Source organism: Camelus bactrianus, chromosome 25 (genome assembly GCF_048773025.1).
Source record: "Camelus bactrianus isolate YW-2024 breed Bactrian camel chromosome 25, ASM4877302v1, whole genome shotgun sequence".
NCBI classification, from domain to species: domain Eukaryota; kingdom Metazoa; phylum Chordata; class Mammalia; order Artiodactyla; family Camelidae; genus Camelus; species Camelus bactrianus.
In genome coordinates this window covers 9,460,672-9,483,075 of record NC_133563.1, presented here as the reverse complement: position 1 = coordinate 9,483,075, position 22,404 = coordinate 9,460,672, and the positions used below count along the sequence as shown (strand labels likewise).

At 41.0% G+C, this 22,404-nt stretch overlaps 1 protein-coding gene and 1 long non-coding RNA gene across 7 annotated transcripts in view; one reads left to right on the top strand and one right to left on the bottom strand.

Annotated features, from left to right (window-relative positions):
• The window catches only part of GRHL2 (grainyhead like transcription factor 2), a 143,031-nt gene extending 126,441 nt beyond the window's left edge, over positions 1-16,590 (bottom strand). For 3 of the 5 annotated variants that reach the window (XM_045517230.2, XM_010955781.3, XM_045517225.2), the window contains exon 1: positions 16,250-16,384. In XM_045517230.2, the coding sequence (XP_045373186.1) occupies positions 16,250-16,269 (20 nt within the window). In that variant the 5' untranslated portion in view covers positions 16,270-16,384. Of the gene's footprint in view, positions 1-16,192; positions 16,385-16,452 lie in introns of those variants that run through there. The other 2 variants (XM_045517228.2, XM_045517227.2) reach the window with 2 other exon arrangements.
• The window catches only part of LOC141575023 (uncharacterized), a 77,855-nt gene continuing 71,704 nt past the window's right edge, over positions 16,254-22,404 (top strand). Inside the window, exon 1 of one of the 2 annotated variants that reach the window (XR_012502241.1) lies at positions 16,254-16,391. This is a non-coding gene — a long non-coding RNA (uncharacterized LOC141575023). Of the gene's footprint in view, positions 16,392-16,453; positions 16,590-22,404 lie in introns of those variants that run through there. The other variant, XR_012502240.1, reaches the window with a different exon arrangement.

Below are 22,404 nucleotides of genomic sequence, written 5' to 3'. Positions count from 1 at the left end.
ATAGTATGGAAAGTATTATTCAATAAACACTCTGGGCAAAATAGAGGGGCACCTAGAAAAACAGTTAAGGCTCTGACCTTATTTTTCATGAAATAAATTTCAAGTGGATCAAAGTTTTCCTCTCTGTGGACTGTCTGTTAATGTTCTTTGCCTATTTTTCTATTTTGTTGTCAGCCTTTTAAAAAAAAATAAAACAAAACAGTTTTATTAAGGTATAATTGATATACAAAGATTGTACGTAACTAATGTGTACAATCAGTAAGTTTGGACACATGCAAACCCCTGTGATACCATCACCATAATCAAGATAATAGATACGTGCAACATCTTTCAGAGTTTCCTTGTGTCCGAAGCGGGGGGGGGCGGCGTTAACAACTCGTAACATGAGATTTACCTTCTTAAATTTTGAAGTGCACAGTACTGTACTGGGGAGGGGGGGGAAATACAAATGGCTTTTAAATACAGGAAAAAATTTAAGAAATATAAATTATGAGAATAATTTTTCACATTAGCAAAAATGTTGAAGACTACTAAGGTCCATTGATAGAGGGTAGGCAGAAACGGGCACATTCTAACATTATTGATTGCAGTACAAATTAAAGTAGCATTTTGGGAGAACCATCTACCTGATTTCAACATGCAAAACCTCTGCCCAGATGCTCCACTTCTATGAATTTATCCATTAGTCACTCATATATCACACCGTGGAATACTGTACACCCCAAAAGGTTTCTGTATTACTGACATGGAACAATCAAAATTATAAACCAGTAATGTATAAAATCATTTATCTGTGAAAAAATTTCAGATTCTAAAATACATATGCATTCATAAGGGATATAGTGTCTAGTGACTTATCTAGAAGGCTATCCAACAAACTGTCAAAATTCTGTGGAAAATGGTAGGAGAAAAAGAATTACAAAAGTGGCATTTAATTTCTTCTCCCTACATTTATTGGGTAATGAAATATATTTTTTAATGTTTGTAATCCAGTAAATTTCACTTGTAGAAACTTATTCTAGGAAATGCTCTAAAATCTTGAAAGGTTTTACGTCTGAGGACTTTCATAAGTGTGATTTTATAACAGTGAAACCATGGCAACAACCCATATGTAACCGACCTGTAAGTTGATAACAGTAAGTCCGCAGCACATAATGCTCTGCAAGCCATTAAGACACTTAGAAAAAAAAACATAAAAAAATCATGGACAAATACTTACATTATAGAGTTAGTTTGGAAAAAAGAGAAAACTATGTAATATGACCAATTACTTCAAAATTTCCCTTCACTGGCATAGGGCTTTAGAGGTTTCATGGGGGAAGGTCATTATTTATAGCTTGCAAATTGTAGACTTCCTAATCAAACAATTCTTAAATTTACAGCTTCAAGAATGTTTTAAAAAACAGGAGAAAATGTAACGTGTGTCACATGAAATCCTACATAATCAAAGAATATATTTAAAATAATGAGTTCAACCTTCTACTGGAATTAAGTGTTTTTTTTTCTTTTAATCAGTAGCCAGATTAATTAAGCTGAATTTTCCTTTTCACACCCTCTCTGTTAGATCTGTAGGGAGAAATATACCCAAATTATACCCAAAGAAATACCCCCAAAAGGCTAATCATAGGCGGAAGAGTGAAGAAAAAAGCCTGGATAACTCACAGGCCAGAGAATGAGCTCCTGATTAAAGCGGTGGGCTCTAAGGCCCCCAGCACTTTTAAAATAAATTTCTAATTGTCCTAGATGTTTTAATGTTATATCTCAGTTTAGAAAAGTACCGAATTACTTCCACAAATTGCCAGCTTCCACAGATGTTACCTTTAATGCTACGAGCAACATACACGTGGCAGAGAACATAAACAGATATTTTAACCCTTAGCTCTAGACAAGATTGTTAATATAAAGTTTAATTACAGAGCCAGAGAGATTTACCTTTGAAAGGTGACTCCATTTTGAATAGCCCTACAATTTAGATAAACCAAAGTGTTTTTTAACTAATAACAGACCAAAATAAAATAAATAAATGGATGCAAGCCTGACCATGAGAAATGAAAAATAGTGGCAGATCTTTTCAAATCAAAGTAAAGCAAAGAATTGGAAGACTCACATAATTTTGTCTTATTTTGGACCTGCCTGCCTCCACTTTTCCCACAACTAATTACGTCAAGAATGGAAGGCAAATGTGCATTTTTTTTCCCCTAAATTATGTTTTTTCTAATTATATTGTTTAAGGTTCTCAGACCTTAAACTAGTAGTCTGTCTAATCTTTGTGGTCTCAGTGCCTGGCATAGCGCCCAGCTCCGTGCCTGGCTACAGGCACTCAGTAAATCATGAAGTGGAAGAGATTTGCGTGGGGACCGTTCATCTGTTGTTTGGACATGTTCACCCTGGGCTTAGTCATTCCCAGTTGGCTTGGAGAGATGAGCTCCCTACCCCTTGACTAAGTTCCCTGAACTTGTGGTCTTTGACTAGGGGTCCTGAGTGAAGGCCTGGGTCATTGCTTTCATTGGCAGAGGGTGAGAGCTGTGAATTAGAGATGTTTCTCAGACCCAGTGACTTGTACTGAGAGAGGAGACCACGGCTGGACCTTCTGCTGATCAATTCCTTTTACTAACGCTGAACTCTCTATAAAACCTAAGCTTTTAACATATCAAAAAGCTACATATACACATATGAAAAACAAAACAAAACATAAAGTTCTCCTGAGATAGGAAGTACAATTTAAGTAAATGGAAAGGAATGCAATTCAAGACAAGTTACCATTTTCACCCTATCAAATTGGCAAAGACTAAAAAGAGGATAATATACATAGCTGGAGAAGGAAGGTGAGATCTTTTTCCCTCAGATGCATTGCTGGTGGGAGTGTTAATGAGGAGAACATTTTTGGAATGCAATTTGGAAAAACAAACCAAATATCTTTAAAAAGAGGATGCCTTTTGATCAGGAATGTCTATTCACTGAAATGTATTCCAAGGAAGTAACGAAAAAGTGTGTTAAGATTTAGCTATAAGGATAACCATTCAAATATTGATTTTAATAGTAAAAAACAAGAAAAATATAAGTGTACAATAGGGAACTGGTTAAATTAACTGGTTAAATTAATTTGACTTAAAACTATGGGCCATTAAAAACATTTACTCCCATGAAAAGCTATCTATGCTCAATATTAATTTTAAAAATAAGTTACTAAACAGTATATAAATTACTATCTCATCTCTATAGACATAGTATGTATGCACAGGCATAGAAAAAGTAAAAATCTAGATATCAAAGTGTTAGCACTATTAACATCTTCGAGTAGTATTGAGAGTAATTGCATTCTCTAATGTTTTTACAAGTAAGTGTGAATTAATCATCTTTTAAGGGCCTTTTAAATAATTTTAAAAATAAAGCTACAATAAAGGAAAAAATTTTAATGAGTTAAATCCATAAAGGTTGATCTCAAACTTTCCACCTTTGAAAGCAATGAAAGTACTCACACACATAAAAACAATATATTTGACGTCAAAAAATTTAAAGCTCTGAACATTTTTTAAATCACAAAATTAAATGATAACCAAAAGTTGAGGAAATTATAGCTAGAATTTTGACAAAAGGTGTGTAAAAAGCTCACACAAATCAATAATAAAAATATCATCCGATTCAAAAAAAAAAAAGAATGAAAAGTGAGAACAGACCACCGTTAACCCATATGGTACACTTGTGCAGAGTGAGAAGGCGCCCTTTTCCCTGATCAGAGGCCTCAGCCCCAAGGTCCCCTCGGCCAGGGCACAGTAACACAACCACATATAGAAGTCCAACGGGATGGAGTAACAGCTTAAGCTAAAGCAATCCCAAAAACAACCATATGTAATAACCAAGGCAAGAGCAAAATCTTTGGGTAAAAAAGAAATATAAATAATCAATCAACATTTGAGAAAATGTTTAACCTCACTAATAATCAGACTGCAAATTAAGACAAAAATATACTCTTTTTTGCCTTTCAAATTGACCCCAAAATTGTAATTCTCATATACTGGTGACAAGATGTGAGAAAGACACTCTCAAACACTGCTGGGAAAAAACATAAAGTTTTACAATCTTCCTAGAAATCATTTTCAAAGTATGTATTAAGAACCTAAAAATATTTATGTCTTTTGTTCTTGTACTTCCAGAAACATATTCTAAAGTAATAATCAGAGATACAAAGATTTATGTAAAAGCATTTAGAGTAATGAAAAAGCAAAAAATACCTTACAAAACTGGAGATGGGAGATTTCATCTTTAAATGCTATGTAGAAGAATACTTAAGAGACTAGTAAAATGCAGTAATAGAGCATTAAGTGGAAAATGCAGAATGGCGTGAATGATGTAAAAAGGGGAGGTCATAATTTTTATCTATAACCACTTCTTTTATAACCACATTCATATGCGTGCACAAGTACAATACTGTGAGAAAATACATGAAGTGTTAGGGTCCTGGAATCGTGAGTGACTTTGCTTCTATATACCTTTCTCTAGTTTCCAGTCTTTCCTCATTAACCTATGTTATTTTCATAATTAGAAAAAAAGTCTTCCCAAGAAATGGTGCTTTAAAAAGAAAACATGCAAATGCAAAACTGTATCATAAAATAATTAAAATAAAAATCAGCCTACCCACCCCACGCACTGAAAGCAGTGAGGTAGGTTATTCACAAATGTTTCAAAACTGTGATTTATAAAATAATCCATCAAATACTAAGTACAATAAAAATCTCAGAATCATAAAAACATTTTCCAATTCTTCCATAGTCCAGGAATATTTGGTACAACAACAAAATCTGGTTAGTCCTGAAAGCTCAGAATAGTGTGTTCAGTTTGGTTCACCTGGCCAAGCGTGGGTTATGCTGCAATAGAAAAACAGCCAACTTGTAATTAAACGTGTCCTAGGTATTGACTGCATAGGTATTTCATTGTTTAGGAAGGATCAGAAAGCTAAAAAAAAAAAAAAAAAAAAGCATGTGGGTCTTTTAAACGAGGAAAAGAGAAGAGAACCAGCAGCCACCGCTAGCCAGTTCAACTGCAGGGTACAAGAAGTGATAAATGAACTGTGTCCCAAGATTTGTGGGCAAATTCAAAAAGCAAATTTGTGGTTTTGTGTGGTTGAATATAATACAAGCCACACCTTTTAGGCTGTTTATTGAAATTGAACAGAAACACAGAATAAAAAGACAAACCATAGCCCTTCCTCATCTCCCTCCCACAAGCCCTATAAGGATGTGCGCCTTTATTTAGACTTCAAATGTCCAAAGAAGATAAAGATTTTTGAAAATGTAAGGTACAGTATTTGAGATCTGATGAATTTCTGCACAATGAGAAGAAAAGTATGGGGGAAGGGGAGCCAGGTGGTGGGAGAGAAGGGGACAATTCCAAATTTCACTTTTGAATCCACAACCAAAAAGTATACCTGTGAGTTCCTGTTTCACAAACTCTGCATTGAGTCCCACAGCTGTTGCTTCGGTTTTGCTCACGTTAACAAAGTTCATTTCCATTTTTTTACCACCACCCCCTCAACACACACACACTTTTTTTCCCCTGACATATTTTTGGCACCTTAAGTGATTCTGTGAGGCCACTTTCTCCCTCAAGTCCACATCATGTACTTTTTGTTCCCTGCTGTGGATGCTCCTTGGATATGTTGATAAGTAAATAACTTCACGTTTGCGACAAAGCCTCCATTAGAGACGCCTGCAGGAAATCCAGTGATGCAATCTCCTCCAGCTTAACTAACAGACTCCAGCTCGTGTCTGGCATGATCTATGTACCAGCTTGTAGCAACAGGTAGATGAATCACACACTCGGCCCTCCAGGGAAATGCAAGTCTACGTTATGGAAAACATACATTATTGTTTAAAATAATAATAATAATAATAATAATAATAATAATAATAATAGTAATAATAACAACTCAACCCTGCCTACAACTACTTTTTGTTTTTAAAGGAAGTCATGTTCTGGGCTCTCCCTATTCCTCCAAAAGATTAAACACAGCAGGACCCACCACCAAGTCTCTCCCAAGAAGATGCTTGTGGAATCTGAGACGGTAGGCAAGGCAGCTCCGCCTACACAGAATGTTCTCCAAGGGAAACTGCGCAGGCACTTGCAGCATACTGGGTGGATGGAACAGGTTCTCTTCTTCTTAGTCAGTCACCCCCCCTCCCCACCCCTTCCCCCCCCAACCCCCGCCAGAAGCTTCAAGTTATACAAAGGTTGGAAACTCCCACACCTATTTGTGCTATTTTGAAAAATAGTTGGACTTCCTAATTGGGCAAATCTAAAGAGACACGGTGGTTGTGTTACTGACCCAAATCTATACAGGTGAGTGCAGCATAATGCAGAAGACACCCGTGGCATCCCACAGCGAAGCGCATGGCAGCATGCCTGGACCAGGAGGAGGGGAGCAGATAATTTCTACCTGGAACAAGCACACAGGCGGGCTTTTCCATTTTATTTAGGGTATGTGTGTGTTATTTTTAAATGTCTCCATGGCAGAATAACTATTTTTATAAAAACCTTTAAATTTTTCTCTCTAATTACAAAAGCAGTACAAGCTCACTTTAGCAAACCAGAAAAACACAGAGGCACAAATAAGGGACAAAAGTGCCTACAATTTCTCCACGCAAAGAGCAAACCATCGTTAACCTATTGTGGCTTTATTCTTTTACTTTATTTTCTGTGGCTGTGAACATTCCAACATCACACACATCATGAACATTTTTCCTATCATAAATATTTTTCCATAATATGATCTATAATGCTTGCCTAGTATCCCACCATCTCACTGAGCTGTGATTTACTAAACCAGTCCTCTATAACTGGGCACTTGGTGCTTTCCTGATCTTTCCCTTTGAAAAATATTCCTACAATTAACGTCCTTGATTACTTCCTGAAGATAGAGCTCTAAAACTGGAATTCAGGTGTCAGAGGGTAGGCCCATTTCAATCAGTTTTGTCAAACTGCCTTCTGGAAAGTTTGTAATAACTTATAAATCCTCCTAGAAATATATTTTACCAAAACTCAGTTTTGTTCATCTTGGTCAATTTGACAGGGAAACCTGGAGCCTCCCTGTTCTATAACCTGTATTTCTTGGATTATTAATGAATTAAATGTTATTGCATATTTTTTTAACCACTTATGTATAGCTTTTGTGAAGTGTCTACTCCTGTTTGTGGGCCATATTTCTATTGAGACATTTGTCCTTTTTTAAAATGTTTTCAAAACTGTGGAAGATAGACATATTTTTAAAAGTAGCCACCAAGATTCCAAGGCAGCTACAAAATTGTGGTCTGCACACAGGAAGTATAAATGTGCTTAAAGGGGTTGTAACCTATCAAAAGCCCACCAGGGGCATTTGAGAACCTTCCTGGGGCTACATACTGGCTTCAGGGAAAATGGACTTCAGAGACTCTAAACCTTACAACACAATAGGATGCCAGAGAAGGAGATTTTATTCCTGACTGAAATGAATAGTCATTTGTGTTCCCTGAAGTGAAAGAATATATTGCCTTATAACTAAGGTGGAACTGCAGGGGCTGTTCTTAGCTGTGTATTATTTAATACCTTTTCCGAACACTAATTAAACCACTGGTTTGGCAATATTGTTTGAAAATGGATGTCCCTGAATTATGTTTTATTAAGAAGAGGGAAGTGGAGGAGAAGAAGGAGAAGAAAAAAGAAGAAGGAAAGGCGGGGAGGACAGAGAAACGAGGAGGGGGAGCAGGGGGAGGAGGAGAATGGAGGGGAGGAGGAGAGGAAAGGGGATGAAGAGATGCTGATGGTTTCAGCTCACTAAATTTTATTCAAGATCCCATCCATTCCGATATTGCCCCACTGCCACTCCATGAGCCTGCATGGAGTAAACCACTTCCTGGGCTCTCTCTGGGAAGCAAGTGCTCAGAGTTCTTGCCAGTCCTTTTTATCTGATTTTCTTGAACCTTTTTGTACAAGCCCAGGGAGCCTGTGCAGACGTCCACTAGGTAAACCATTGGTTTTACTGCCTAGCTGCCCTTCTAAATTCTGTGTTGCCCTCCAAATTTCTCCCACTCACCTGACAATTTCTCCCACCCACCTGACGTTTGTTTCTTTGTCATCTTAAACTGCCTTTTATTTTGCTAAAATAAAATGATTGCAGGGGGGTTGGGGGTGGGAGTGGGCAGGGGAGCAGAAGCAGGTCCCACTGTGCCCTGTACCTTCCTACCTTGTTAACATCATCACTCTTTCTGTGAGCGGCCACCAGCCTAGACCCCTCTGGAGGGAGAAAATGAGACAGAATGCTGGGGCAGGTGGTTATCCTCAGAGATCATTTAGTTCAATTTTACTTTACAGATGAAAAATAATGCAAGAAGAACCCTCTGATCTTATGTTAATTATCTCATTGGCAATACAGGAAAGAGGCAAAAGCTACCTTTGTTCCTTGCTTCTTTGAAAAGTTAGATCCAAGAAGTACAGAAAGCAGTTATTTTCTGAGGCTCACTGAACTGAGAACTAAAACCAATGATTTGGAGTGAATGTGGGAAGGAGAGTCTGTTCTAACTAAAGGAAAGGCTGTAGGAATCTTAACCAAGTATTTCATATAGTCATGCTCATATTTTAAGAAGCAAATAAGTAATGTCTCCCCTGTTCCCAATCTCCCTACCAAAAAAAGGCAGTATATTTTTCTAACTAATCAAAACCTAAGATTTTCAATTTGTACTTAGAATGCCAATATGCAATAGACAAGAAAGAATATAAAAGCACTTTTTTTCCTCAAACCCCACCTTTAGCTCCAAATCCTACACGGTTACTCATAGACCGTATGTGATCCCTAAGGCTTGTCCTAGCTCTAGGATCCAAAGCTTCAAGTTAAAATCAGAATCAATTCCCCAGGAGGAGAAATAGCTCGCATCGTCCTCCCCTGACTCCAGCCCTGCAGGCAGACACGGTGCTTCTACTACTGAGAAAATGCTGGCAACTCAACAGTGGCAAAGCAGAGATTCTTCCTGCTCCTTTTTTCTTCCTCTCTTTTCTCCATTCTTCTCCCCTTCACTCCAACCTTCCCCCCTTTTCTAAGACCTCGATCTAAATTCAGGAGCCTTAAAAAACAGAGACTCTGACCCTGGGGGGTGAGTTATACGTGTACAGCCAGGATTTGGACGAAAGGCAGGCACGAAAATACAAAGAACCAACAAGCGAATCTTGCTTTCCTTTTCTGCTCTGGAGGGTGTCTGCATTCACACTTGTAAAAAAGCATTTCCTTGGGAGTGAATGTGAAGCCAGATCCCTTTAAAAGTGCTCCCCTCAAAGTTCACTGCCTTGTTCATTACAAAGTAAAATAAGGCTCTTCATCGCCACAGGCAGCGATTGCCTTCCACTGAATGCCCATTCAAATGCACAGTCGATCTCCATAGCCCCGACATACTGTCAAAATGTACATTGAAACCCCCTGGAACGTACCAGCTTTTTTACCACTTTCCGTAGAACTCTATGTACTTGGTGGATATTTTATATAGCAAATCAAAATGTGCTGTTTTTAAAAATAATATTACTTTAATCCTGCTACTCAACCAAAACACATCAATCTAAAACACTTACTTGTCTCCCCTATATAAATGGGGGTGGGAGATTTTTAAAGAGATACTTTCTTGATTCTATCCCACTTACCCCATTATAGTCCAGTCCTTTTTACCATATACCACTTACAGCACAGAATGTAATTTTCTGGTGATGGATGCATGGATGGATGGATAAATAAAATGGAACCGAGGAACCAGGACTTCTCTAATGGATGGAAATATGCAGGGCAGTTGGAGGGTAGAGTGGATCTAAATTTGAGGCCTAAATTTGACCTGTGAAGCTGTCTGAGGGACTCCCAGGTATATGTTGTTGTTACTAAGCAACCCACTTGTCTTCCTGAGCCAAAACAGAAATTCCTGTTCAGCCTGTTGCTGCTCGCTAAGGAATTTATCCTGGACAAGTCTGCCAAACTAATCACTGTACGATTTCAGCTTGGACGTACTTCTTGATAATTGAGCAGCAATCCTTGAATACCTTTTGTAAAGGAAGAGAGTGTCGCACCCCAAAGTGAATGCCCGGGATCATGAGTGATAACTCTAATTTAGGATGCGACTTGCCTTATGCCAAGAGGAACTTAACAGTAAACACTCTTCAAGGTGAGACAAGTTGACTTGAATTAGATGGGGTAGCATCTGCTATCATCATCTTAAGTCGGTTCAGGTCACAAGGGTGGGCTGCTGATATTGTAAGGCTAAGAGAACACAGCACAGTTCACTGACTGAAAGAACACCTAGAATCAGATTCACATTTATCTCTCTGCAAAGAAGATGTGCATTAGTCAGTTCCCACCAAGTGAAGGGGAAAAAATCAGGAAAGTAGCATCAGGACACAGGAAGGAAAGGGGGGGGGGGGGGCAATGCATCAAACTAAGAAGGAAATAAGAGAGAGAAATACTATTTAATCAAATTGTTTATTTTTTAACCTGAAATGTATGTCTAGTTGTATCAAAGTCAAAGGAATCAAAGCATTCACTTTAAATTATCTACAGATTTCAAACAAATACTTCTTGGGGTTATTGGGTGTTGTTGCTTAAATGTTTCTATGTTTGACTTTCTTGGCTGTATGTGTAAATTCTCCTTTTGACTTTTCAGAGTTTGGCAGAAATTGCTAGATACAGCTCTTCGTCACTGCTCCAGCACTACTGCTTTTAATCTTCCTTAAATCAGACGGCACCGGGTCCGTTTGGGTGGCCTAGTCTCTGCAGTCAGTTTAAAACAGGATCTAATCACAGACCAACAGATGGTCCAGTACCATCTTCTCAAGGTAATGCTTAAAGCTACCATCAGCCCTAGAAATGAAGCTGTGACCATCATCCCATTAAATATTTCACCAAGGACCAACATCATATCGGACAGATCGGCGCTCTTTATCTTTGACTTTGTGCTACAACATAGAATCTAAATTCAGTGAAATAACTGTGCCCAGAAAAACGAACACTAATTTTATGATCTATTGTGAAACTCTAGAGGGACAAGGCTGGCCTTCTAACTCCAACCCAGCTCCCTAGTGAGTGGAATCTGGCCGAAAATCTGAGCTTGACCTTTTAGCTCTGGGCCTGACAGAAGCCCACGTGGGTGACATCACTCCAAATCAGGTGTTTAGCAGCTCTGGAAATATATGGCCTGTTAAAAGGACCCCATTCTTCTAGAAGGGGCAAAACAATAAAAGGAAATGATACTGGGAGAAGGTCTAAGAATTCTTGAACCCAAGTTAAAATAATATCCAAAGCTGCTCATCCAGAGGCCGCGTAACGAACGTAGAATAAAGCCCACAGGTTTCATTTCACTTACACGCTGGATATACACCTGGGAAGCTGCATATAAATTGAATTTATTATGTGAAGTACTCACTTAAAGCGTTACTTCACTAACTAACCCGGTGCAGATGCCCGACCCCTCTCCAGAGAGAATCTTGATCCCACAGCTCTAGGGTGGAGCCCAGGGATTTGTAGTTTTACCAAGTGCCTCAGGTGACATTTTTGTAATCAGATGAGTTTGCTTTGCAGCGATTTAACGAATTCCTATGAAGATTCCTATTACTAAGTATATACATAATTATCTTCAACGTTTAATTTAATCAACATAGACTTTCATAGTCTTGTCTTATTTTTCAGTAGGTTAACTTTGCCTATAAATTAGTACTTCATTGATGATGAAAAACTAAGCAAAGCACACTGTTTGCAGTGTCTCACTTTCATAAAACAGTGGACTGGTCTGTTTTCTGATGAATACAAGTTTGCAGAAATTGAATGAGGGCCAGAGAAAGGAAGAGCAAGCCTTATTTTGCTGGAGACTAATCTAAAGATAGCCACGGAGGGTGGCAAGTTAAATTCAGAGGCTCAGAGAGGTGGGAGTGTCAGAGCAAACACCATGGGTACTTGGTCCCTCTCCTTCAGTTCTAATTCTCAAGGGTCATCGATTATGTGTGCATTTTTTTTTCACCTCTAAATTAAGAAGCGTGCAAGATTTAATCCATTGTTGGGAAGAGAACACTAGACCCTAGCCATTTAAACTAGTGATACTCGGGGAAGGACAAGACTGACACTATTAGCTGATTCTTTATTTACTCACCTCTTGATACCAAGACAATTTATAAGTATAATGTCTGTTTTTGAGTGTACAAATGTCTGGACTATTGTGTAGAGAATTGACTATGTTAGTTTACTTAAAGGGACCACTAGTTCTCTACCTCTCTGATTCATCCACACTGGGCTCCTTCCTGACTTTGGAATATGCTAAGCACTCTTCCCAAAGAGCAGGGCCTTCGCACCTGCTCTTCCATCTGCCTGTAACATTCTTATCCCAAGATTCCCAAGTACCAAGTCTTGATCTCTCACTTCAGGTTTCTGTTCAAATGTCATCTTATCAAAGAGGCCATCCCTGACCATCTTACATAAACTAATTCCCCATTATTCTCAACTCCTTTAGCCTGCTTTGCTTTCCTTTGTAGTGTTTATCACCGTCTAACTTGTTATGTATTTACTTTATTATCCGCTCTGTTTCCTGATACTACAACAGTAGCACCACAATGGCAGGGAGTTTGTTCTATTTGCTAATAAATCTCAACACTAGGATCGATGCTCAGTAAGAGGAGCATTCAAGACATATTTGTTGAATAAATGAGTGAATTTTTTTAGTGGTTTAAGGAAGATATGATCAACTCAGTATTTGTGATCTTACTTTATTTAGCCAAATGGAAACATATACATTTATAAAACTAAAGAGTTGAAAGCTTAATTAAAATGTTTCATCCCATTACTTTAAAGGCTATCCACAAGAGAGACCTGTAACTTTGGGTATTTCCTGTTTCCTTTCTAGAATAATGGCTGGACTCCTTTAGATAAAACACACAGAATGACTAAAGATTATTGTTCTTAGGCAAAAGTGGGGTGGGCAGGGAGAAGGGGGCTTGATATAATGCCTGTTGATGTCTCCTCTTCCACTAGACTGTAAGCCCCTTGAGGACGTAGCCCATCTTCTGCATCTTTTTATTCTCCTATAATATCTGTCTTAATGTGTTGCAAATGGTAGGTAATCCGAAAACACATATATGTAATGGAAAACACCTGTGGGTTTCAAATAAATCATATATACATATATTCTGAATATTCTGGCAGTAAAATAAGAGTTTCTAAATCCATCATTGTGCTGCTAGAATACACATGCTTGTTGACAAAGATCATAAAACTTCATAAAATGTTAGAAAGGGGGGGTAGAAAAATTTTAATTATGTATAAAGACAAACTGTCCTAAAAACACTTTGTGTTAAAGAGTGATAGCATCGACACTGCAGAACATAAAAAGCAGATCATTTCAATATGAAAAGTTCATAGCCATAAAAAAGATGATGCTACTTTAGTCCAGACTTGCTAACTGGAATTATCTTCGTATGCTATCCAAAAGCTCACCTACACTTTGATGGGTTTATACAATTAAAAAAAAAAAATCCTGTGTGTATTCTTTTAGGTTAGCTTCAGAAAATACAGACAGACCTCCTACGGGGATTTACCGTGAAGCTGATAAAGCTCAAGCTTCTGGACCCAGTGTGCTCTGGCAGGAAGCCCCAGAAACGGGCTCACGTGTTCTTTTTCATAGAGCCCTCACCCTCCCTCCACCTAACACACGCACAACTGCATAAGCTTCAGCTCATAAAACCCGGAACCACCCCGTCAGTCCTCCATTAGAATATTAACACTAAGAACACTAGGCTAGAATTTGCAAAACGATCCAAAAATCATTTATTAATTTCAAGCGTTTCTCAAGAGTCTCAACAAAGAGAAGCAAATTGATTCCAATGGTCTCTTTGGGTATTGTTAGTATTACTTTTCCCAGGATACAAAATGAAGTCTTGGGAAGCATGACTAGATAAAAATTACTTTCACTAAATGTAAGTATACGTAACCCCAGACAGTTATTACCCATGAAAATCAGGCAATGCATTGCATTGAAACTAGACTGCTAGTGTTCAGAACTTACTTACTTTCCTTAAATGTATTTTTAATTGAAGGACAATTCACATTCAATATTATATCAGTTTCAAGTGTACAACATAGTGATTTGATGTATACACATTATGAAATGGTCTGCACAATAAATCTAGTTAGCATCTGCCACCAAAGTTAATACAATATTACTGACTATATTACAACGAATTTTCAATACTAAAGAAACTGTTTCTTGATGCTAAGTATAGCTGGTTAAAATAAAAACCGATCCGTTCTCATTCTGAATTCATTTGACTCCTGTTGTATTACAAAACTAGTGGTGCAACCAAACGCTAATTGTGTTATTTCATTAAAGGATTACAATAAGTCATATCCAATATTCACTAGATTTGCAACCATTTTTGACACGAAGATAAAAACAAATCAAAAAAAAAAAAAAAAAAGGCTACTATCCCGACTTCTGGTTACTGAAAATTTCAAATTCGAGTAGTGAGTTCTTAAAAGTTACAGAAAGAATCTGGGGCGGGAGTGGAGTAGACTCACACTCACAAGACTCACAATCACACTTCCCCAGCCCTACCCCTGCTCCCGCCCTCTTCCCGTGTTTGTAACACTAGTTCCTGCCCTCCTGAGTGCAGCTCGCAGTTAACTTGCGTTAGTGGGTACAGTGGTACTAAGAACTGGTAGAATTTTTTTTCAAGTGTGACAGCCTGTGCTGTTAGCTACGCCTACCCTACCCGCCGCTTTACTTTGAGGACGGTCCCCTCTGCCCCTGGACAGGTCCGCAGGGCCTTCCCGCTGCCCCCTCAGGGCCCCTCAGTTTGGGACGGGTCCCGGGCCACTTCCCCAGGAGAAGCGCCGGCGGCGCTCGGCCTCCAGGCGTCCCGCCCGTGCCCCGCGGAGACGCCCGGAGGCAGGTCTCCTTGGGGTGGCCACACCGTCAGGGTAAAGCCGCCCGGGAAAGCGGAAAGGTGGCCCCTACGCACTTCCAACAGGACACAGCCCGTTCCCAGCCCAGGACGTGCCCGACAGGAGGGGGAAGGGAGTGTCGCCACCGAATCCCAGGAAAGGCCGCGGGACCCACCTCCGGCTCCCCCTCGCTCCCGCCCTCGGCCCCACCTCCCCCCGCCGGCACAAAGCCCGCCCGGAGGCGGGGGTCAGGCCTGCTGGGAGGCCGCCCGGACAAGACTGGACCCAGGCCCGGCGCCCCGCGGCTCCGGCCGCGCTGGCCACCGAGCCCCGGAGAGTCTGGAGTTTCCGTCCCGGATGGGGCGGACGCGTCCCCCGGCTGGCCCTTCGAGGCGCGGGAAGCCGGGCCCCCGCCTTTCCAGGCGAGAGTCCCCCCTCCCACACACCCCGGGGAGGCCTGGCGCACCCGCGCCGTCCCGCTGGCCACGCCCGAGGTGGCGGCCTCCAACGCTGGGCGCCTGGGCCAGCCGGGCCGCGGAGGCCGTCCGGTCGGGGGTGACTCGTTAAGTTGCAGGCGCCCCTTCGCGCCCCACCAAGGCGCAGACTCTGGCCTCCAACCAACCCCCTAACTTCCAAAAGGCCCTGTCCTCTCGCACCTGCTTAGAGTGGCCAAACAATGCGGGGGCAGGCGGGAGGGGGCTTGGGGGCGGAGAGACCGGGGACAGGCTTGCGTGGGGACGGCGGCGGCCCCCGAGACCCCGACGCCTCGCCTCGCGTCGGGGGAGCACACGCGGCCACGCACACGCACACCCTCCGGCCCAAGTGCGGGAAGATGGCCGTTTCTGCTTCAGGATAAAGGCTCTTTGTTGCGCTCACACAAAAGCCGCCAAGACCCGCTTATCCAGCAGGCCCTCTGGACAAATCGAAGGAAGTCAGCTGAATTTCCAAATGGTCCTAGCAGTCTGAAGCGGTGGGAGCAACTAAACGAGAAGGGGAATAACAGGCCCCCCGCCCTCATCTACCAAAACCTCTGTGAATAGCCAAGAATTCGTCCTGGGAGACCGGGGCTGAGATCATTCGTAAGGGAGGAAGGAAGAAGACCTACTTTTACTATCAAGGCCCACGGGGGTATTAAACATTAACATTCTTGCAGGGTTTCTCCCCTTAACCAGGGGAGAAACATAATATGGAAAAGTCTGGATACACCAAAAAGAGAAAGAAAAAAAAATACCAACAATAGCAACTTAAAAAAAAAAAAACATAACAAACCAGTTGCCATCAGCCCAAAGTGGTAGTAGCAGCAGCCGGCGCGTGTGATCCACTTACTTGTCCGACTCTTGTGACATGTTTGATCCAATGAACTCGCTCCCCTTTTCCTGGAGCCTCAGCCTCTGGTGAAACTGGACTTTCAAGTCTGTGCAGGTGAAGGTGTGTGAGAGCGCCCGAGATGGCAGAACAAGAGCTACAGGTAATTCTGCTTTTCCGTCCCCCCTCACCACTCTCGCTCGCTCGCCCGCTCGCGCCCTCACCTAGCCGGAAAGGTGGGATAAGGGGGGGCCCCTCACATGGGGCCCGAGCTCGGAGGCGGCCGGGCGGCGCGGAGTCCTCCCGGATCGTGGCAATGGGCAGCCACAGAGCAGAAAGTGGCGGACTTGGGCGGCCACAGGTAACTTTCTCGCAAGGAGCTGAATTCTTTCACTAAAGGGTACAAGCCCGAGGGACGAGCTGCGCGGTGATTGGCTGCAGGGCTCCCTCAGGTGAGCTGCCATTGGCAGAGGCGCGCTCAGGTAAGGCCCTTCTCCAAGTGCAGGTAACTCACTCCGAAGTTTACCTGAGTGGAGCGGCCGCACGTCTGCAGCCCTGCGGCAGCCCGTGGGAGCTGAGGGTCAGTGCTTCGAGCAGACTGCATGCTACATTTCCTTTCTTCCCGGAGGCCGGCTCGGGCCGGGGGTTGGGAGCTGAGGGGCATGGAGAGACAGAAGTTAACCAGGAAAAAAAGCAGCACGTCTAACCACTAGGGATTGTGGGTCGAACGGAAGGACTAGGGAAAACTGAATTCGGGTATCCCAAGCCAACCGGAATCAAATCGCAGCACATGCCCAAGGCTTTTAATACCCACATTAGGAGGACAGCTTGACGGTGTCAGAAGAGTAGGGGACTGAAGTTTACGTTGTGCTCAGAGAGAGGGAAACACAGAGATCGCCGAATCTATTATATAATTGCATTTTTAACATCCTTGTCCACAACAAATACTTTTCGCATCCAGATGTGTAAAAGAGCTGGTAGATTGCTACTTTTACAAATAAGTCAGCATCCTTTTTGTGAGCTGGGCGGATGGGGAGTGCTGTGGTTTTGATGGAGTGAAGAAATTTAGTTGAACAGACACTAAAATGGCTCAGGTGTACCTCTTCCATCCCAGTTCTGCAGCCTGGGATTCCAGAGGCTGGAATCCTCAAACCACTGAATCCCTCCCATAAACCTCTTGTCATTTGACGTTTCCAGGCAGGCATCAACATTTACACTGTAATTCAATAGAAGCAGCAACTACAAAGGTGCTTTATCCTTCCAGCTTAATATGGTTGCTACGGAAACAATTCAGGATGAAACTGACTTTTTTTGTAGTTTAATTTCTCCTGGATGGAAACAACACAAATTGCAAACGTATAATTTATAACTACTGCTCCCAACCAGTATTTGTGGAAGTTCTGACAGGAATCTAGCCCATGAATGTGAATTGTAGAAACACGGAGGGCATGGAAAGTTTATCATAATTTATTTCAAGTTAATACTACATTGACAGAGATCATAGAACTCCTATTTTAATCTGTAGGGATCAGATATTTCCTGAAAATTACATTATGAGACAAAGTTTGGCTAGTTCATGTACTATTCTTAACAAGTGAGTTTCAAATTTTTTTTCACTTTTTTAAAGACAACGTAAACACACACTTTTTTAAAATTTATTTTTTTTTATTTTGGGGAGAGGTCATTAGGTCTATTTGTTTATTTATTTACTATTAGGTTTGTTTTTCTTTTAATGGACATACTTGGGATTGAACTCAGGACCTTGTGCATGCTAAGCATGTGCTTTACCACTTAAGCTATAGCCTCCCCTCTACACACTTACTTTTAAAGCTCATACAATACTATATAAGATAATGCAGTACCCACCTCTTCTGCCTTCTTAACCTCATGTCTAGAGGCTACGACATTCCACTTTTAGCTGTCTATTCTGTCATTTACCTTCCTCTTTCTAAATAATTTACACCACTGTCTCTTGATTTATCAGTTTAGATGTTGTGCTTTAACCACCTGTTGCCTTAGGTAAAGATTTAACTCATTCAAACTCCCTCCAGTTTCATCTTCCACCATTTTGCAGCATAACTCTTTCACAGGTTAGGAGTAGCCAGTAGTCAGTGTCTGTGCAAATACTAGTCAAAACAGAGCCAAACAAGTGTACTGTGGTAGCTTTCTTACTTATAAAAATCTTTTATCTGTTTACTTAGTTTGTGATGTTTCTGACGTGGTATTTTTTCTACAACATATCTATTAAATGACTATCACATTTATCTTCCAAATGATCAGTCAGTTCCATTTTCTCCCCTCTGGAAACATCCGTCCAAAAGTCCACTGCCCTTCCTTTCCAATGGAGATGAGCTCCTCTCTGCACCTGCTACTCAGTTGCCATCCTGGGACCGTCCTTCATCTCGAGAATATGAACCTCGTTTCTGTCCTGTGCCTTCTTTCTTGATTTGCTGCTTCATTTTCCATGGCATATGTTCCAGTAATAGCCCAAGAATGAATACAGAATGTAAAACTTAAAATGTCTTCATTCAACTCTAACTTTCTTTTCAACTCTTACTTTTAAAAAGAGCTTGACCAAGTTTAGAATTCTAAGTTGAAATTTTTTCATTCATAAGTTCATAAAAATTGCGCTTTTATCTTCTAGAGTCCAGCATTGCTGCTGAGAATTCTAATGCCATCCTGATCCCCATTCTTTTGTGACCTGGAATCTTTCTTTTGGAAGCATAGAATAATCTCTTTATTTCTAATATTCTGAGATTTAATCATGTTGGAGGCTTTCTTCAAATGCTTGCAGACTTTTGACTCTCCGTTCATACTTAAGAATGAGCTCATAAAACCCCACTGAAAACTACGTATCGGGGTGGGAGGGTGTGGGCTTGCTCATTGGTGGGCTTGCTGTGTGGTTATCAGGTTAAAAGTTCATCTTTCCTTAGGAAATTCCCCCAAAGGTCAGAAACTAGAGGTCTTTTCTACCAGGCTCTTCAGCTTCTCAAGAGAAAAATCTACAACCTCTTGCCTGAGGGAACATTCACCTGCCTGCCAGTATTCTGGAGGCAGTTCAAGAGAAGGGGTCCAGAGAAGTCACTGCTTAGTATGCAGAATTTTTCATTCTTTTCTTTCCTGTAGGTGCCTTACTCCTGACCTCCTTTGTGCCTCCTGCACAAGCCTCTCTCTTGTTTCTCCTGCTGGAGTGGTAATTACTTGGCTGCGGGAAGTGGGACAGAGGACCCAAGGATCTAACAATTCTAGATACCCACATTTGCTCAGCTCCAGGCCTCTCTCCTCTCCCTCACTTCTGGAATCCTGAGCCTTTCATCAGCATCTCTCTCTGATGATCTCTGGCATTTCAATGACACAGGCCAATCCGGGATTTTACAGAATAATCTCTTGGGCTGTTTCTGTACTGACCCCTAGGACAACGTTAGAGTGTAGCTTCTTTTGTTCTATTAAACTTGTTTCCACACTTTCATCCGTCCCATCTTCCAGCATTATGTCGAAATATATCTTTTGCCAATGATCCCTCCTGCATCTTCTTTGTCCCTGTGAATTTATCCTTTTATGTCCCTTTACTGTGCTTTTCAGGAGACAATGAAGATAAACAAATTTGGGTCAATCTGCCATCTTTAATCTGAAGCCATTTCCAAAATTATCCAGAAACTTTTACCAAACTATCCCAAATTTGTTTGTGCAAACAAAACCACAATTTATGGGAACACCTTTCTTTTTCTTTTTTTTTTTTTTTTTTTGATCAGTGGTGGCCAAGAATCCTTTCTTCTTCTCCAATACCTAACAACTCAGCTTTGATTGCATCCCATAGTATCCCCTGATTGGCTACCTACTTCTAAATTGATTGGTTGGATTGTGAAGGAGAAGACCCTCATGGATAATTTTATATTGTCAACCAGGAAATTACCTCCATTACCCCATTGCTTTGATTCTTTTGGCAAAGAGTTGTAAATGAATATGAAAACTCTTCCACACCCATCATGAGAATGTACTCTCTCTCCAAACGTCTTTCTCCATAAACACTTAAGTGCAGCATTGGTTCCCAAAGTGTGGTCCTGAGTGGACCGTCAACATCAGGTCACCTGGGAACTTGTGGGAACGCAAATTCATCAACTCACCCCTGGCCTCAAGAAACTCAAAAAAGTAGACAGCAGTCTGTGTTTCTAACAAGCCCTCCAGGTGTTTCTGATGCACATTCGAGTTTGAAACACACCAGTACAGCCTTCTGACTGTAGGAGGAAGTAGCACATCTTTAGCCATTGAAAGCCATCATGTTAAATTGTACTGTACGTGGAGTTTTCCAACAACTTTCAACAACCATGGGATAAGTAATGGATTTTACCTGTCTGAATTATTTCATTCCCAACCTTGTGATTGCTTTTATAATGGTTGACCACTGTCCTCCATTGGAGCAGTTAGTGTTTAAAAAAAAAAAAAAAAAAAAAAAGCCTGTGATCTGCTACAGTATTCATCATAGATATAGGAGTTTCAGCACAGTTTAGAGTTTGATGGTTATTTTAGGTGGCAGCAACAAAGTAAAATGTCATATAAAAAGCTAGTGATAAGAGAGTACTATTTTTAGACTGAATTATTTCATTTATGAGATTAAAGTTTTAGTTCAATTCCCAGAAAAGAAAAATAGTATTGTTTATTTCTATTATCATTTTAGTGGTGGTCTTTAGCATCTATTATGATGGTCAATCCCATTTTCCTAAAGTAAAACTTGAGGGTTTGATGCTGAATTGTCAGTTTATTATGGTAAGTCTTTTATAATGAGACTGGGGGAGAAGAATGCCACTTTTGTGGCATCCGGGCAGAAATACCAAGTTTTATAGGGCTACACATCGATCAGGTGAGTCTCCCTGCTGCTTGTTCACCCACTATATGTTATACACAAGGCCACTAACGCAGGTCTGTCATTGAATCTACTGTGGAGCCAATGGCAGGTAACACCTCCTCGGTTGTTTTGCCCCATAAAAACACTAAGTTGTTCGACTCGGCTGTTATCCCCAAGAAGAAACCTGGAGAAGAATGAAATGTACCTGGATGCCTGAATTTGAAATCAACATAGAGACATGTAACTTAACCAACTAAGCATTAAATGGGACGTCTCTTCCAGTTTGGGGCTGCTTCTGTTTTTCATAGTTGCATGCATATGTGTATTTGCGTTGATACTTGGTGTTTTCCTGAAAGTTCTGGAACTAGCAATGTGGAATTCAGCTAGTAGCCTGAGGTTTGCATATCTCCTTCAGGGTAGTGAAAGTTTCTGTTTCTTGGGCTAGCTATTGGCAACTCTTCAACAGAAAGCATGGTCTTGTTAAAACATAGTGCATTGAATACATATCTTTATCTCCACTTCTTCCTAAAGTCCCACTGATGGAAGAATAAGAGAGGAGATGAGAAGGTTAAAAATGACAATAAAATTTGGAAAGTGGGGGAAAAAGTGGAAAGTGACTAAAGGAGTAGAAACTGATTCTGTTGAGCTGAGAAGGATGAACGTGAGCATCTGTAGGCTCTGAGGATGGAGTCTGCTTAGCCTAGACAACCTCATAAAGGCACAGAAAATTGAGTTTCCAATTTATCATTGAGGGTGGGAGTGAGTGGTAGGGCTGAAACCAGAGAGAATGAGTCAAAATCTTGCTTCAAAGCTGTCAGACCCCGTAGCTCCCCACACCCACCCAGCATAACCAAGCTCCTATCTGTATTATTTTGCTAGGGCTGCTGTAACAAAGTACCACGGATTGTGTGGATTAAACAACAGAAGTGTATTTTCTCACAGTTCTGGAGGCTAAAAGTCCAAGATCAAGGTTTCGGCGGGGTTGTTTTCATTCTGAGGCCTCTCTGCTTGGCTTACAGGTGGCAGTCACTGGCTATACCCTCACATAGCCTTTCCACAGTAAGCATGCTCATCTATGTCCTAATCTTCTCTTCTTAAAGGGGCACTAGTGATATTGGATTAGGGCCCACCCATATGACCTCATGTTGTCTTAACTGCCTCTTTAAAAGCCCTATCTCCAAATACAGTCCCATTCAGAAGTAAAGCATGCCTCAGAGATATTGTGGGTTCAGTTCCAGATCACCTCAATAAAGCTAGTATTTCAATAAAGTGAGTCATACAAATTTTTTGGTTTCCCAGCACATATAAAAGCTATGTTTACACTACACTATAG